Source organism: Acomys russatus, chromosome 1 (assembly GCF_903995435.1).
Source record: "Acomys russatus chromosome 1, mAcoRus1.1, whole genome shotgun sequence".
Classification (NCBI taxonomy): Eukaryota; Metazoa; Chordata; class Mammalia; order Rodentia; family Muridae; genus Acomys; species Acomys russatus.
In genome coordinates, this window is record NC_067137.1 from 109,774,892 (window position 1) to 109,789,769 (window position 14,878).

The 14,878-nt window shown below is 40.8% G+C and overlaps 1 protein-coding gene across 1 annotated transcript in view; it reads right to left on the reverse strand.

Annotated features, from left to right (window-relative positions):
* Catsperb (cation channel sperm associated auxiliary subunit beta) overlaps window positions 1-14,878 on the reverse strand; it is a 72,546-nt gene that overhangs the window by 26,494 nt on the left and 31,174 nt on the right. Inside the window, exons 7-12 of the mRNA XM_051150618.1 lie at window positions 9,749-9,844; window positions 9,502-9,620; window positions 8,591-8,623; window positions 4,857-4,923; window positions 4,387-4,433; window positions 3,636-3,785 (exon numbers count right to left, since the gene is read on the reverse strand). Coding sequence (XP_051006575.1) covers window positions 3,636-3,785; window positions 4,387-4,433; window positions 4,857-4,923; window positions 8,591-8,623; window positions 9,502-9,620; window positions 9,749-9,844 — 512 coding nt within the window. The remainder of the gene's footprint in view (window positions 1-3,635; window positions 3,786-4,386; window positions 4,434-4,856; window positions 4,924-8,590; window positions 8,624-9,501; window positions 9,621-9,748; window positions 9,845-14,878) is intronic.

Consider the following 14,878-nt stretch of genomic DNA (forward strand, 5'->3'; position numbering starts at 1 on the left):
TTTAAAAAATTAGAAATCACTGATAACTCTACTCCACTACCCCATCCGACCATTTTATAGATGCTGAGATATAATATAGGAAACTAAGGAATTTGTTCAAAGTTATATAGTAAATGGTATTAAGAGGCTTACCATCATTATTAAAATAGCAAGATAGACCCCAGTGTCCATGCTCTTGCCTTTCATTCTAAATATGGGTGCCTGACAAAATCCCAGTTCTGTTGGCTTATAATCTTGAAGGAAACAAGACTATGACATCTTCCAAAATGCCCTCTTGGTATAAAGATAGTGTTGAGATGAAGATTTTCACTGATACGGGGAAAAAGTTGTCTTTGTTCCTCCCTTAGTTGACTAAAAGCAGAAAATTCTAGGAAATGAGGCTTCCAACCACTCCATTTCACAGCAGACCTACTCCTCCTCACTCTCAAGAGAGACAGCAAATCAGATCTATCCAAAATCCCTTTTCCAGGGAAGTCTTATGGCTTAGAGATCCCAACATAGACATACATTATGACCCCCCCTCCCCTCCCCTTCCTCCCCTCCCCTCCCCTGGCCTCTCCTCTCCTCTCCTCTCCCTTCTCCTCACTTCTTCTTTTGTTTTGTTTTGTTTTGGGTTTTCAAGACAGGGTTTCTCTGTGTAGCCTTGGCTGTTCTGGACTCTCATTGTAGACCAGGCTGGCCTCAAACTCACAGGGATCCACCTGCCTCTGTCTCCCGAGTGCTGGGATTAAAGGCATGCACCACTACTGCCCGGTTCCTCTTCTTTTGAAGTCTATTTATCTATCAAAAAAGTATTTTTTTCCAGGAAAATATCAGTTTAATCTAAAATGTATTCAGCATAGGCAGGCATGGTGGTACATGCCTTTAATACCAGCACTCAGGGTCAGAGGCAGGCATATTGTTTTGAGCTGGAGGATACCTAATGGTACACAGTGAGATTCTGCCTTAAAGAAAGGTTCAACTGAAAAAGCAGCTTATTTGAATATTACATGTGCTTTGGAGGACTGTTACATATATTCCACTCAGGGCTGAGTGCTGAACAGCCGCTTAGAGAATCCTTAACTGTTTTTTAAAAAGAGTATTCATTCACTTTACATCTTGATTTCAGTCCCCCTCTCTGATCCCAGTCCCCTCATCACACATCCCTTCCCCCATTCTCCTCTTTTCTTCTCAGAGAAAGGGCAGGTCCACTGTGTACACCAACCCACCCTGGCACACTGAGTTGCTGCAGCACTAGGAACATCCTCTCCCACTGGGGCCAGACACGGCAGCCAAGCTAGGGAAATGGAATATAGAGGGAGGCATTAGAGTCAGGGAGGGCCCCTACTCTAGCTGTTGGGGGATCCACATGAAGATAAAACTGCACATCTGCCTCATATGTGCAGGGGGCCTAGGACCTGTCCATGCATGCTCTTTGGTTGGTAGCTCAGTCTCTGTGAGCCCCCATGGGCCCAGGTTAGTTGACGCTGTAGGTCTTCTTGTCATGTCCTTCACTCTTCTGGGTCCTCCAATCATTCCCCCAACTCTTCCATAGGACTTTCTGAGCTCTGTCTAATGTTTGGCTGTGGGTCTCTGAGTCTGTTCCCGTTACCCCCTGGGTGAAACCTCTCAGAGGAGTCATGTTAGGCTCCTGACTACAAACATAGCACAGGAACATTAATCATGTCAGAGATTAGATCTCTTTCACAGGATGAGTCTTTGGTAGAAATTCCCTCAATCTTTGCTACAGCATTGTTCCTGAACACCTTTTAGACAGGACAAATTTTGGGTTGAAAGTTTCCTAGGTGGGTTGGTATCCTTATTCCTCCACTGGAAATCCTGTCTGGCTATTGGACATGGCCATTTCAGGCTCTGTATCCCCTGTTGCAGGAGTCTCAGCTAGGGTGACCCCCCATATACTTCCTGGATCATCCTCCATCCCAGGTTCCTGCCAAGTCCCAGAGATGCCTCCCCCACCTCCAATTTCCTTTCTTTCACCTAGCCTTCACTCCCCTACTCTCCCTACTACTAATACCCATTCGTGTTCCTCTTCTCATCTCTTCTTCTACCCAGTTTCTCCCTCCACCCACCTCTCATGTCTATTACATTTCCTTTTCTGAGTGAGATACAAGCATCTGCTCTTGGGCCCTCCTTGTAACTTAGCTTCTTTGGGTCTGTACACTCTATGGCTAGTATCCACTTACAAGTGAATATATACCTTGCCTGTCTTTTAGGGGTTGAGTTACCTCACTCAGGGCGATATTTTCTAGTTCCATCCATTCTCCTTCAAATTTCAAGTTGCCTTTGTTTTTAATAGCTGTGTAGTAAATGTGAATGTACCACATCATCTTTACCCATTCTTTAGTTGAGGGTCATCTAGGCTGTTTCCGGTTTTGGGCTATTAGGAATAAAGCTGCTATGAACATAGTTTAGGAAGTATTGTTGCGGTATGGTGGAACACCTTTTGTGTATATGCCTTGAGGTAGAGCTATTCCCAATTTCCTGATAAATAGCCAGTTGATTTACAAAATGATTGTACAAGTTTGCACTCAGACCAGCAATGAAGGAGTGTTTCCTTTTCTCTACAAACTTACTAGCATGTGCTGTCACTTGAGTTTTTGGTCTTAACCATTCTTATAGGTGTAAGATGAACTCCCAGGGTCATTTTGATATGCATTTCTCTTATGACTAAGGAAGTTGAGCATTTAGTTAAGTGTTTCTGGGCCATTCAAAATTCCTGTTGAGAATTCTCTGTTTAGCTGTGCATGCCACTTTTGATTGGGTTATTTGGTTTGCTAATGTCAAATTTCCAGATATATATAATTTTAGCCCTCTGTCAGATATAGGGTTAGTAAAAATCTTTCTCCATTCTGTTGACTGCAGATTTTCTCTATTGACAGTGTCCTTTGCATTGCAGAGGATTTTCAGTTTCATGAGGTCCCATTTATTAATGGTTGATCTTAGTCCCTAAGCTGATGGCATTCTGTTCATGAAGTTGTCTTCTGTGCCAGTGAGGAGCCTATAACCCTGCCCCTTTCTCTTCTGTTATATTTAATGTATCTTGTTTAACGTTAGGGTCTTTCATCATTTGGACTTGAGTTTTGTGCAGGGTAATGATTATGGCTCTATTTGGATTCTTAGTAAGCGTCCTTGTGGTATGGTGGAGCATCTTTTGGGTATAAGCCAGATATCCAGTTAGAAGAGAACCATTTGTTGAAGATGCTTTCTTTCTTTTTTTTTTCTCATTGTATGATTTTTGTTTATTTGTCCAAAATTTTCTAGTTTGAGAATAATTCTAATTAATAGCCATGGTTAAGGAACTAGGCAACAGAAAATATACATCTATGATAATGGGTTACCCCTTTTCCATCTAAACTAACCCTTTCAACAAACTTTAGATTCATGTGGAAAATATTCAGCTTGTATTTCCCTGGAGAACAAGAAAAGAACAATAAGGAAACAGCTAGCATCATGACTTCCATTTTCATCAACTTCAAAGGCATATAAATAAATGCTCCATACCAAACTACTCTTTGGGTCATAGATAATATTGTCAGTGTCTATTCCAGAGATCATGACAATCTAGGAATGATGTCTGCTAAGAGCAGTTTGCGGTGATTGGTGACAGAGAAAACCCCTCTGAGCTAGAGACTTACCTGATGATGAAAGAAGTAAATTCCAGAATAAGTCTCTTGGTCAATAAGAAATGATACCACATGTGGAAGAAATCTTGTACTTCTATAAGAAGCAGATAAGCAAGGCAACCACTCACGAAATGGTTCTTTACTGTAAAAACAAGAACTGGACTAGAAAATAGAAAAGAAGTGTTAATATTGTTTCTAAGACATAAATACCAACTAGTTACAGTAGGAAAATAAGCTAATGAATCATTGTGTTCTTCTGACAGGCCATATTAAAAAAAAATCTCTCCCTCCCTCCTCACACTCTCTTTCTTTTATACATGCATGCACATGCACATACTACCACACACATGCACATGCATACACAAAAATGTACGGAGGCTTTTTAGGATAGGTTCTTACTATGTGACCTAGGCTGGCCTACAACTATGTAGCACAAATACATCTGCCTCCACCTACTGATTGTTAGAATTACATGCGTGTGCCACCTCAACTGGCTCACAAGCCATAGTTTTAATTCTTTAATATCTATTACTTTGTCCTGGGTAGATTTGATTTTTAGAGAACATTGCATAGAAACTCTTCTCTGGCTTGGAGTATTTGCTTAGCTTTAACAAAAGTAGGTATCAGCTATTAAGTGTACATGGAGACACCACTGGGAGTGGTTACATTTTCTAGGTGTTTAAGTACCATATTGCATATTAACAACAATTCTTGAAATCATGCTTAATGAATCTCCTACCTTTGAAAGTTTTCTACATCATACCTCACTGAGGGTCCTGTTTCTGTCAAAAGTGATAGTAACGTAATCAACTGTAAAATACAAAGGCATAGGAATTATGAACAACATCTACACTTACTGACTTAGGAAGTGTTAATGTTAATAAAGCTGCCTACATAAAAAGCAATACTAGTTTTGTACTATCTAGTAATGTATCCTTGGACACAGCTCTCTTGAATTTAGGTAGGGGTGTTACTCCCATTCATTTTTAGAAAGTGTCTCTTAGTAGGTAGCCCAGGGTAGCCTCAAGCCTGCAGTGTTCCTGTTTCTTCTGCCTGAGTGTTAAAGGAATGACAAGTATACACCACTACTGAGCCAGGATTTCTCATTTTTAGGCCATTAATTCATATAAAATAGTTATCTTCACACTTTATTCAATGTACTTAATGTATTTTATTTATTGAATCTATACACGTAATCTTTAGAGATGTATGTCATCATGTTTTCAAATTTACCTTCAAAACTTTCTCTGTTTGCAAAACATTTTTCACTGTACCACAGTTTTCCTTTGATGTAGTCAACCTATATAAATACATAAAGAAAATATCAGCCAGGCCATGTGTGGAGCTAGATTTTAAACATAAAGAAACTTACTTTAAAAATTCCAAAGTATTGATCATCTGTGGATACAAAGTTTTGATCATGTTTGAATGTGAGGCCAATAAAGAGAGAAAAACTGTACACACATAAGAGATTGCAGACTGTAGTCAAGAAACTGAAATTCATATTGTGAACAGGCACCAAGAAAGAAATTGAAAAAACGTGATGATGTTCTTGGCTATAAAGTATCTTTCTAAAGTGCCCAGAAGCACCTTCATCCTTTACCACAGCCAGAATGCAGCATATATTTTTTAAAATTTCCACATTTTCTGCAATAATGCATAAGGAAACTGTGTAAAAGCCTGAAAATGTCAAGTAGCAGCAATATAAAGGCCTTCTGGCTTTTAAGGTCTCTGCTGATAAGTTGGGTGTAATTCTGATAGGTTTGCCATTATATGTTACTTGGCTTTTCCCCTTGGTCACTTTTAATATTTTTCTTTGCTCTGTACATTTTGTGTTTTTATTATTATGTGGCAGGAGGATTTCCTTTTTTTGTCTATTCTATTTGGTGTTCTGTAGGTCTCTTGTATGTTTAAATGCATCTCCTGGTTTAAATTGGGAAAATTTTCTTCTATGATTCTGTTGAAAATATTTTCTGGTCCTTGGAGCTTGGTGTCTTCTCTTTCCCCACTTCCTATTATCTTCAGGTTTTGTCTTTTCATGATGTCCTTGAAATCTTGGATGTTTTTTGGTCAGGAATTTTTCAACTTTAAGCTTTTCTGTGATGGTTGCATCAAGCTCTTCAATTGTATCTTCTACTCCTGAGATTCTTTCCTCCATCTCTTGAATTCTGTTAGTAATGCTTACCTCTGCATTTCTTGCTTTCTTCTGTAAGCCCTCTTGTTCCTCACTTTCTTCTGTCTGTGCGTTTATCATTGTTTTCATTTTCATCTTCACATCTTGAACTCTTTTATTGATTTTCTTCATTTGATCATTTGTATTTTCCTGAATTTCTTCCAGTGATTTCTTTATTTCCTCTCTATAGGCCTGTTTAATGTCCTCAATATGTTTGGTTGCATATTCTTACATTTGTTTATGGACTTTATTCATTTCCTCCATTATTATCTTCATCACTAAGGAGTTAAGGTCATTTTCTTGTGCTTCAGTTGTGTTGAGTTCCCAGGGTTGAATTCTTTGGGATAGCTAGGATCTGGAGATGTCATATTGTTTTGGTTTTGTTGTTTGTGTTTTTATGCTGGCTTTTAGTCATCTTGCTGTCTCTAATATTGGGAGGTAGTTTCTGGTGTCCTTCACTGGCCATTGAGAGCAGTTCATTGGTGAGTGTTTATAGGTCGAGAACTCTCACCTGTGGAGACTGGAGAACCCTTCCCTGGATCAGGCAAGGTGGCCTGGTTTCAGCTCCAACACCTTTGCTCCCCACCCTGGGCTCCCCACTGGGTCTGCAGAGGCTGGTACTGGTGCTCTGCAGCCCAAGTATCAGTTTGAGGTAGTGTAGTTATAACTGGTCATCCTGCATTTGGCTGGCCTTTGAAAACCCTGCCCAGAGGCCCTGAGGCTTTTGGGGTGTAGGCTCAGTCTGCCCTAGAGTGCTAGAACCCCTGATGGATTGTAGGGCTTGGCTAGGATTCTGCTCAGTTCTGCCCAAGAATGTGGGAACCTGCACTGGGTTGTAGGGGCGCTGGCTAAGCTTCCACCTGATCCCTTCAGGCTGGTTCAGTCCAACTTGAGAGTGCGGGATGGTTCCCTGGGTTGGGAGGCTGGCTAGGATTCTGCCAGATCCCCTTGGGCCAGCTCAGTTCTGCTGGAGAGTATGGGAATCTCTGCTTGGCTGTGGGGGCTGGCTAGGCCTCCATCTGATCTGGCCCAAGTGTGCAGGAACAGTCTGCTGGGCAGCTTGCTAGATTTTGGCCCTGCCGCCTTAGCTCAACCCACCTGGGAACATGGCTATGGAGCTGTAGCTGGAGAATGTGTCCACAGCCACCTAGGCCCCTGCATGGGCCCTGGGTCCCTACGTGGGTTGGCGGGATTATCTGAGGTCAGATCTATCCTAGATCCACACTCTCTGCTCCCCTTGAGCCAGCAAACACTGATACTGTTTCTCTCTGTAGTCCACACTGTTGAGAGAGAGAGAGAGAGAGAGAAGTGGGGGGGGGAGGGAGGGAGAGCAGATATGGCAGGGCTTGATAGGTTGCTCTGGGTTTTGGATACTGTGCCCAAGTGGTCGCTGGCCCCTGGGGTTTTCTATGGACTGGCAGAGCAGTCTGAGGTCAGATCCATCAATTTTCCTGGGTTTTCTCCAGGCCAGCAGATCCAGACTCTGGTGCTTCACCTCCCACGGTTCAGAGCCAGATACTGAGTCTGTGATATAGAGCTCGGCTGCAGCTCACTGGCAGGTATAGGTTCAGTCTCTGGGGACTGGGCACCTGTCCTCCACAGGCCAGTTGGATGGCCTGAGTCTGAACCCACCTGTGCTCTGCACTATGTGGACCCCTCTCACATAGGGATCTCCAGGTCTTGAGGTCTGTAGATCCCAGCTGGGTCCCTAGTCTCCGCCCTGAAGATCAGATGTGGTGTATGCTCAGCCAGGTCTCTTCATTTTAATGACTGTGTATCTCAGAGATATTTTGAAGGGAGGACTCAAGAGTGCTTTTCAGAATATATCAGATTGGTGCAATGCTTGAATGAGACAAGACGTAGTTCTCTGAGGTACCCAGAATACCTTGAGTTTGGGGAAATAACGTCCATGCTCTATTGCTTCAGTAGAACAAGAAATAAATGTTTCTATGAAGTAAATACATTGATGTTGTTGGGAACTGAACCCAGAGCATGAACTTGCAAGGCAAACTATCACTGAACCACACTTCTAGCACACTCATATTTTTGATTGGCATTTGACTGAATCTAAGCATGTGACTGTGAGATAAGAGATAAGCTATTTCCACTTGTTCCTTGCATTTATTGTTTTCTCTACTGGTTTCCCTGTTCTCTGTTTCACTTTTCCTTCCACAATACTTTGATATTACAACTAATTGTGTTGGGTTCTTGAGAAATTAGTGTGGTTTCTTCTTTGTAGTGACTGTGTGTAACACAGGACAGAATGGAAGAGGACATGCCAAGGGCTAAGAATAAATATAATTTTCCTTGAAGTTTCAGAACTGGCAATGCATGCTCATGTGTTGATGAAAATGGCCTTGTTGAATGTGACAGGCTGATTATGTAAGAGAAAAGGAAGCAACCTAAAAGAGGAAGCAGTGCCCTGAAAGGACAGAAGTCAAGCCATAGTCAGATTGCATGGCAATTTTTGTCCAAATTGGAAGGGCTCCTTTTTCTGAGTGGGCACAGAACAGCCCCAGGGCAGGTGGACTGGGAAGTAACACTTGCTAGATTCCAGCCCTTACCCTTTCCATCTGGGCATCATGGTACAGAACATGCCTGAGCAATTTCTATAGGCCAAGAGAGCACTGACTTGCAGGAAGAGGAGGTCCTGATAGTTATGGAAATACCTTTTTACTTTAAACTAAAAACTATTTATGGTAACAAGAAACATCTAAGTTGTGAATTATTGCTTTGCAAGTTGCCACGTGAATATGTATCTTCTAAACCAATATTAGGAAATCGAATGTCTTACCCTTTCAAATCCACAAAATGGTGCTCTTGAAAGCTGGAGGATGAAGAAAAAGAGTAAAAAAAGAAAGTTAAAATTTCAGTTACTTTTCAGAAGGTGTAACAAATCTTTGTATTTTAAATTTACAACAGAATCCCCCTTTGCTTTCTTTTGTCTTCTGGTAGATACATTTCCAAATGTTAATGTAGCTTCTCCTTTAGTCCCTTGATGGAACCTCACTGTATGCATATAGCTCCATCCAAATGTAGACTCTTCGCTCTGTCCCAGCATTTTGCTGCCTTTCATTTTCTTCCTATGTCTTTCTGCCTGAGGAAACTTTCTAATCTCTGTAGCTGGGCCTGGATAAACAGTCCCAACTTCACCTTTTCTTGATTCTTGTTGGAAAAATTTTCAATTGTCCTATTACAAGAATTCACAGCAGAATTGAATGCGGTTACATGCAGAATTTTTGAGTCCATTTTATTCTTTTTAACAGCTTTCAATTTTATAGATGTATTGGCACACCATGACATTTCAATATACTTATGTAGTATATAATTATCATCAGGATTGTTGGCACGTCCATCATCTTATCATCTTAGGCATGTATTATTTCATTGACAACACTTATTTTCTGGCACTTTTAATATGGCATTTAGTTATGTAAATTACCTCATAGCATTTTTGGAACATATTGATCAATCAATAAATAAACAATTAGTCTAAATTACACAGCAATAAAACTAGTGCCAAATTTCAATCCATACATCAAATATTATGAAGCAAAGGAAACAGTTGGTGTATCATACATTTCATTAAAATTTTTTTTACAATTTTCAGCTCTAAGATATACCAATCATAACTCAATAAAAATGTATCTCTTTTTATACAACAATATTAAAGATTACCAGTAGATTATAAAGAAATTTTCATACCTGTATGTATGAAGTGGTTGGGTAACGAAGATCAGGACTTACAAAAAGACCCAAAGAGGTGAGAATGACTAAAAAGTGATTTGTTATAACCATATCTATCACTGTAAGCCCTTTGTGGTCTGAAGGAAAAAATCAAATCACACCATAGGTTAGAAACAGTCGGCTCTGTAGTAAAGATATTTCTGAAATACTAAATGAGTTTTGCTATAAATGAAATGATGAAGATGAAGACAGCCAGAAAAATTACCGTCTTTAAGTTCTGCATAGACAGCTTGTGTCAGGTCATACCATTCGGTTTCGCTATCTCTCCAAAATCCATAAATGGTTTTGCCTATGTAAACACCTACCATGAAAGGAAAATAGTTAGAGCCAGAAAACTTTGCAGAGCTCAGTTCAGGAAACACAAAGTTGCTGTGTCAACGTAGGCTTCTCTCTGCTATATTAGTCAAGGTTCTATAGAACTGATAGAATGGATATCATCTATTTATCTATCTATCTATCTATCTATCTATCTATCTATCTATCTATCTATCCCTACCTACCTACATATATGGAATATATACTTAGTAATCAAATTACAAATTTCCAAATGAAAACAAACACATATGTGTGTAGGTTATACATACATACACATATATGGTACAACAAACATTTATATGATGAGTAATTAGAATGGCATATGGTCTGTAGTCCATCTACTCCAACAATGGCTGTCTACTGATTTAAAGTCTGAGATTGCAGTAGCTGTTCAGTCTACTAGGCGAGGTGTCCTGGTTTGTCTTCACTATTTGCCAGAATCCTGAAGACGTAGGCTCTGTTGCCTGTGAAGGAATGCACTTGCTAGCAAAGGCAAGGACAATAGGCAAAGAACAAAAGCTTCCTTCTTCCATGGCCTTTTTATAGGATGCTACCAGAGGATATGATCCAAACTAAAGGTGAATTTAGTTACTTCAAATGATTTAATTAAGAAAAATCCCTCACAGGTATATGCATGGGTTTTAGCTGAGTCTAAATGTAGTGAGACTGACAAGCAGGAATAGCCATCATGAGTCTACCCATTGTCGGTTTGAAAATCATATCTCCTTATGTCATGCTTGATTTCCAAATGAAACCAATAACCAGGTCATAATTGTGCCTCACATGATATACCTTTTCTATCCAAAATGCAAATACACTATTTACTCAACCAGGTCCTAACCAGGCCTAACATGCTGTAATAATGCCTCCTACATATTCAAATGAATTCCAAATTTTAGAAAAAGTAGCAATGGCCCTAGAAGAACATTATTTTAGTATAGAAAAATTTACATATGATAAACAACCATAAATTCTTTCTTCTTTCTTTTTTGCTCTTTCTAGTCAGGGTTTCTCTGTGTAGCCTTGGCCATACTGGATTCACTTTGTAGACCAGGCTAGCCTGGAACTCACAGAGATCCACTTGCCTCTACCTCCCTGAGTGCTGGGATTTCAGTGTGTACCTGGCTTACTAATATTTCTTAATTGATGTTATATTGCATAATAAATAAATTGAGAAAGAAAACACGAATATCTGCAAAAACACATTCTTGACAAAATATCACAAAAACATCACCTTTAATCCACATGACCTTAATAACTATCCTCATCATCTACATTTTCTGTATTTCCTCCAGGACCTCAGGAGGTCTTGGCTCTTTTCCTGGAGAATTAATAAATACCTTCATTCCCGAAGGGCCCGTGCCTCTTGTCATCCTGCCTCAATTAGGTTGCTGCAACCTCCCCTTGACTTTAACCACAGGAAATGGTAGCACCAAGAAACATCTTAAAGGATCTTCTGTACTCTAGACATAATCTTTTTACCTCCACTGTGGAGAAGGAATCCAATTTTCTCTTGGTAATCTGGATCCATCATCCATCCTAACACTGTTATTCCTTTCTTAGTGTGTAGGGTTAGGACATCATAACCCAAAGTGGCCAGTGCATAATCTGAAAATTTAATTGAGTGGGATTCTTGTTGTGTCTCCTGGAAGGAGCACTCCCTACTTTGGAACCCAAACTTCTAGATTGGCCAAATATAAAGTCATGAATAAGAAGCAATTTTTTTTTTAGTGTGTTGCTAGGGGTGATAGTGAGTGGGACTATTTCTTTACCCACCTGTGGATCCTAGCTATGGGAGAGACCATAGCATATAATTGTTCATATTCAAAGCATATGCCACTTTCTGGAAACTCTTGCCCCAGCTCTCCAGTCCATCTAATCTGTGCTGTAACTGTGTCTTCAAAAGGCTATCCCATTATCCTATCAGCCTGCTGCTTCAGATGCTGAGGAACTTATTAAGACCAGTGGATTCCATGATCATAGGCCCACTGTTGCATTTCTTTGTCTGTAAAGTGAGTTCCTTAGTCAGAGGTAATACTGTTTGGCACATAATAATGGTGGATAAGGCATTCTGCAAGGCCACAGATGGTGACCTTGGCAGAAGCATTAGGTGCAGGAAAGGCAAATCCATAAGTAGAGAAGAACAAAGCACTGTCCTTTCGCTTGAAGAAGTTGGCCAATGTAGTCAACCTGCCACCTGTTCACTAGCTGCTCTCCTTGGGGAATGGTGCCACATCTGGGGCTCAGCGTTAGTCCCTGCTGTTGGGCACTCAGCAGCAGCAATGTCTAGGTCAGCCTTTGTGAGTGTCGGTCTATGTTGTCAAGCTCATGTATAACATCCATCTCTGTTGCCATGGCCACATTGTTCATGAGAATGTTGGGTAATAACAACAAATGTAGTAGGGAAAGAGGCTAACTCTTCATAGAATGGGCATCCTGTCTACTTGGTTTTAAATTCCTCCCCTGCTAAAGTCACTTTTCAATGGACATGGGATACAAGTATCTTTACATCCTTCACCCAGTTGGAAACATTTATCTACAAACGTCTTCCCCAGATGTCTTTCTCACAAACATTTCAACCATTCTTCTTCCAGTTTCTGACATCCAGCCAATACACTGGCCATTTTCCCCTTCCAAACAAAATATATGTCTGTGTGTTGTGCCTGAAAATCTGTCTACTGCGAAGACTTCCCTTTGCTGGTGGCTTGAGGACTGTCCCAGAAAACAGGTTGTGATGCTGCAGCTGTCCATTTGTGGGTTGTGCCTGTACCATGTGCAGAGCCATTTATAAACCAGGCTCTAGTCTTCCTTAATTAACCGACATAGGGCACACCTCACAGGCTATAGGTAGATACTTGGAAACAGGGAGCATTGTAATGGAAATAGAAACTGTAGGCATTTGGGAAACTTCTTCATGTAACATGCTTGTGCCTTCAGGACCTGCTCAGACCTGATAAAATATTTTGCTTCCACTTGATAATAGATTGTGGCTGTGCACATCCTACTTTATGGCTTGGTGTATCACCCAGCCAATAATGGGAGTCTCAGTTTGCATGGTAACTTGTTGGGCCATTGTCTAATATTCAGTTTCTACTGAGACCTATTAACAGGCCAAGAGCTCTCTGTCAAAGGGAGAATAGTTGTTTGCAGATGGTGACAGAGACTTGGCCCAAAATCCCAATGCTGTCTTCTGTGATTCTCTTATATGGGCCTGCCCAAGGCTCCCAATGTTATCCCTATCTTCCACTGACACCTCAAGTATCATTGGATGTGTTGTATCATGTGGTTTATGTGGTAAAGCAGCCTTCCCAGCAGCACGGAACTGTTGAAGACCATCTTCTGTCCCAGCCTTATACAAAGCTAGGAGCTCTCTGAGTCACTTGGTGCATGGGCCAGAGTAACACATCAAGTAAGGAATGTGCTGTCTGAAGAATTCAAAATACATCCACTAAATGTTGTGCTTCTTTCTTGATGGTTAGCAGGTCCAGTTACAATAACTTATCCTTCACCTCAGCACACATTCTCATGGACTACACTTTCTATCTCCCCTCTAATAGCCTGCTTAACCTTAATTCTAGTTATTTGTCTAAAGGTGCCTCTTGGTGGGATCTGAGAGACATCAGAATTGTCCTACCTGGTATCTCCTTCAGAAAAAGCCATTGATGGCTTACCATACAATAAGGAATATCTTCACTCAAAGGTGGATAAAACAATTTTTCAGATGTTAAGGCAGGAATACATCATTTGCTGAGGATGGAGAGACTACTTCCTCAGGTGAGATAAAACCCTGATAATCTTTTTTTCCATTTTTAATTTTTATTTAATTAATTTACTCAGATTACAACTCATTTGTTATCCCATCACTTGTATCCTCCCGTTCCTCCCTCCCTCCCTCCCTCTCTTCCTCCCTCCCTCTCTCCCTCCCTCCTTCCTTTCCTCTTTCACCATATTCCCCTCCCCTAGGTCTATGAATTTGGGGGGCCTCCTCCCCCACTATATGGTCATAGGCTATCAAGTACCATCTTGGTAGCCTGCTTATTCTTTCTTTGAGTGCCACCAGGCCTCCCCACCAAGGGGGGTGGTGGTCAAATATGGAGCACCAGAGTTCATGTCAGAGTCAGTTCCTGCTCTCCACATAACTGTGGAGAATGTCCTGTCCATTGGCTAGATCAGAGTAGGGGTTCCATGTTTACTACTTGTCCTTGGTTAGTGCAATAGTTTGAGCACACCCCCCTGGGCCCTGATCCACCCATCATGATATTATTCTTGTAAGTTTTTAAGATCCTCTGGATCCTTTTATTTCCCCATCTACTATATTTCTCTTACCTACAGTCCCAGGGGAATATCCTCACATCTATCCCAATCTCCTGGCAAGTTAAGACTTTCATGGGACATGCCCCTTAGGCTAGTACCTAATTATAAGTGAGTATATACCATGTGAGTCTTTCTGCTTCTGGGTTAACTCACTCAGTATGATTATTTCTAGCTCAATCCATTTGTCCACAAATTTCAGGATTTCCTTGTTTTTAATAGCTGAGTAGTATTCCATAGTGTATATGTACCACAGTTTCTTTATCCATTCTTCAACTGAGGGACATTTAGCCTGTTTCCAGGGTCTGGCTATTACGAATAAGGCTGCTATGAACATGGTTGAGCATATGTCCTTGTTGTGTGCTGGAGCATCTTCTGGGTATATTCTAAGGAATGGAATACCTGGGTCTTGAGGAAGCCCTATTCCCATTTTTCTGAGATAGCACCAGATAGATTTCCAAAGTGGTTGTACTAGTTTGCATTCCCACCAGCAATGAAGGAGTGTTCCTCTTTCTCCATATCCTCGCCAGCATGTGGTGTTGCTTGAATTTTTTATCTTAGCCATTCTGATGGGTGTAAGGTGGAATCTCAGAGTTGTTTTGATTTGCATTTCCCTGATGACTAAAGATGTTGAGCATTTCTTTGTTTCTCAGTCATTCAATATTCCTTTGTTGAGAATTCTCTGTTAAGTTCTGAGCCTCATTTCTTA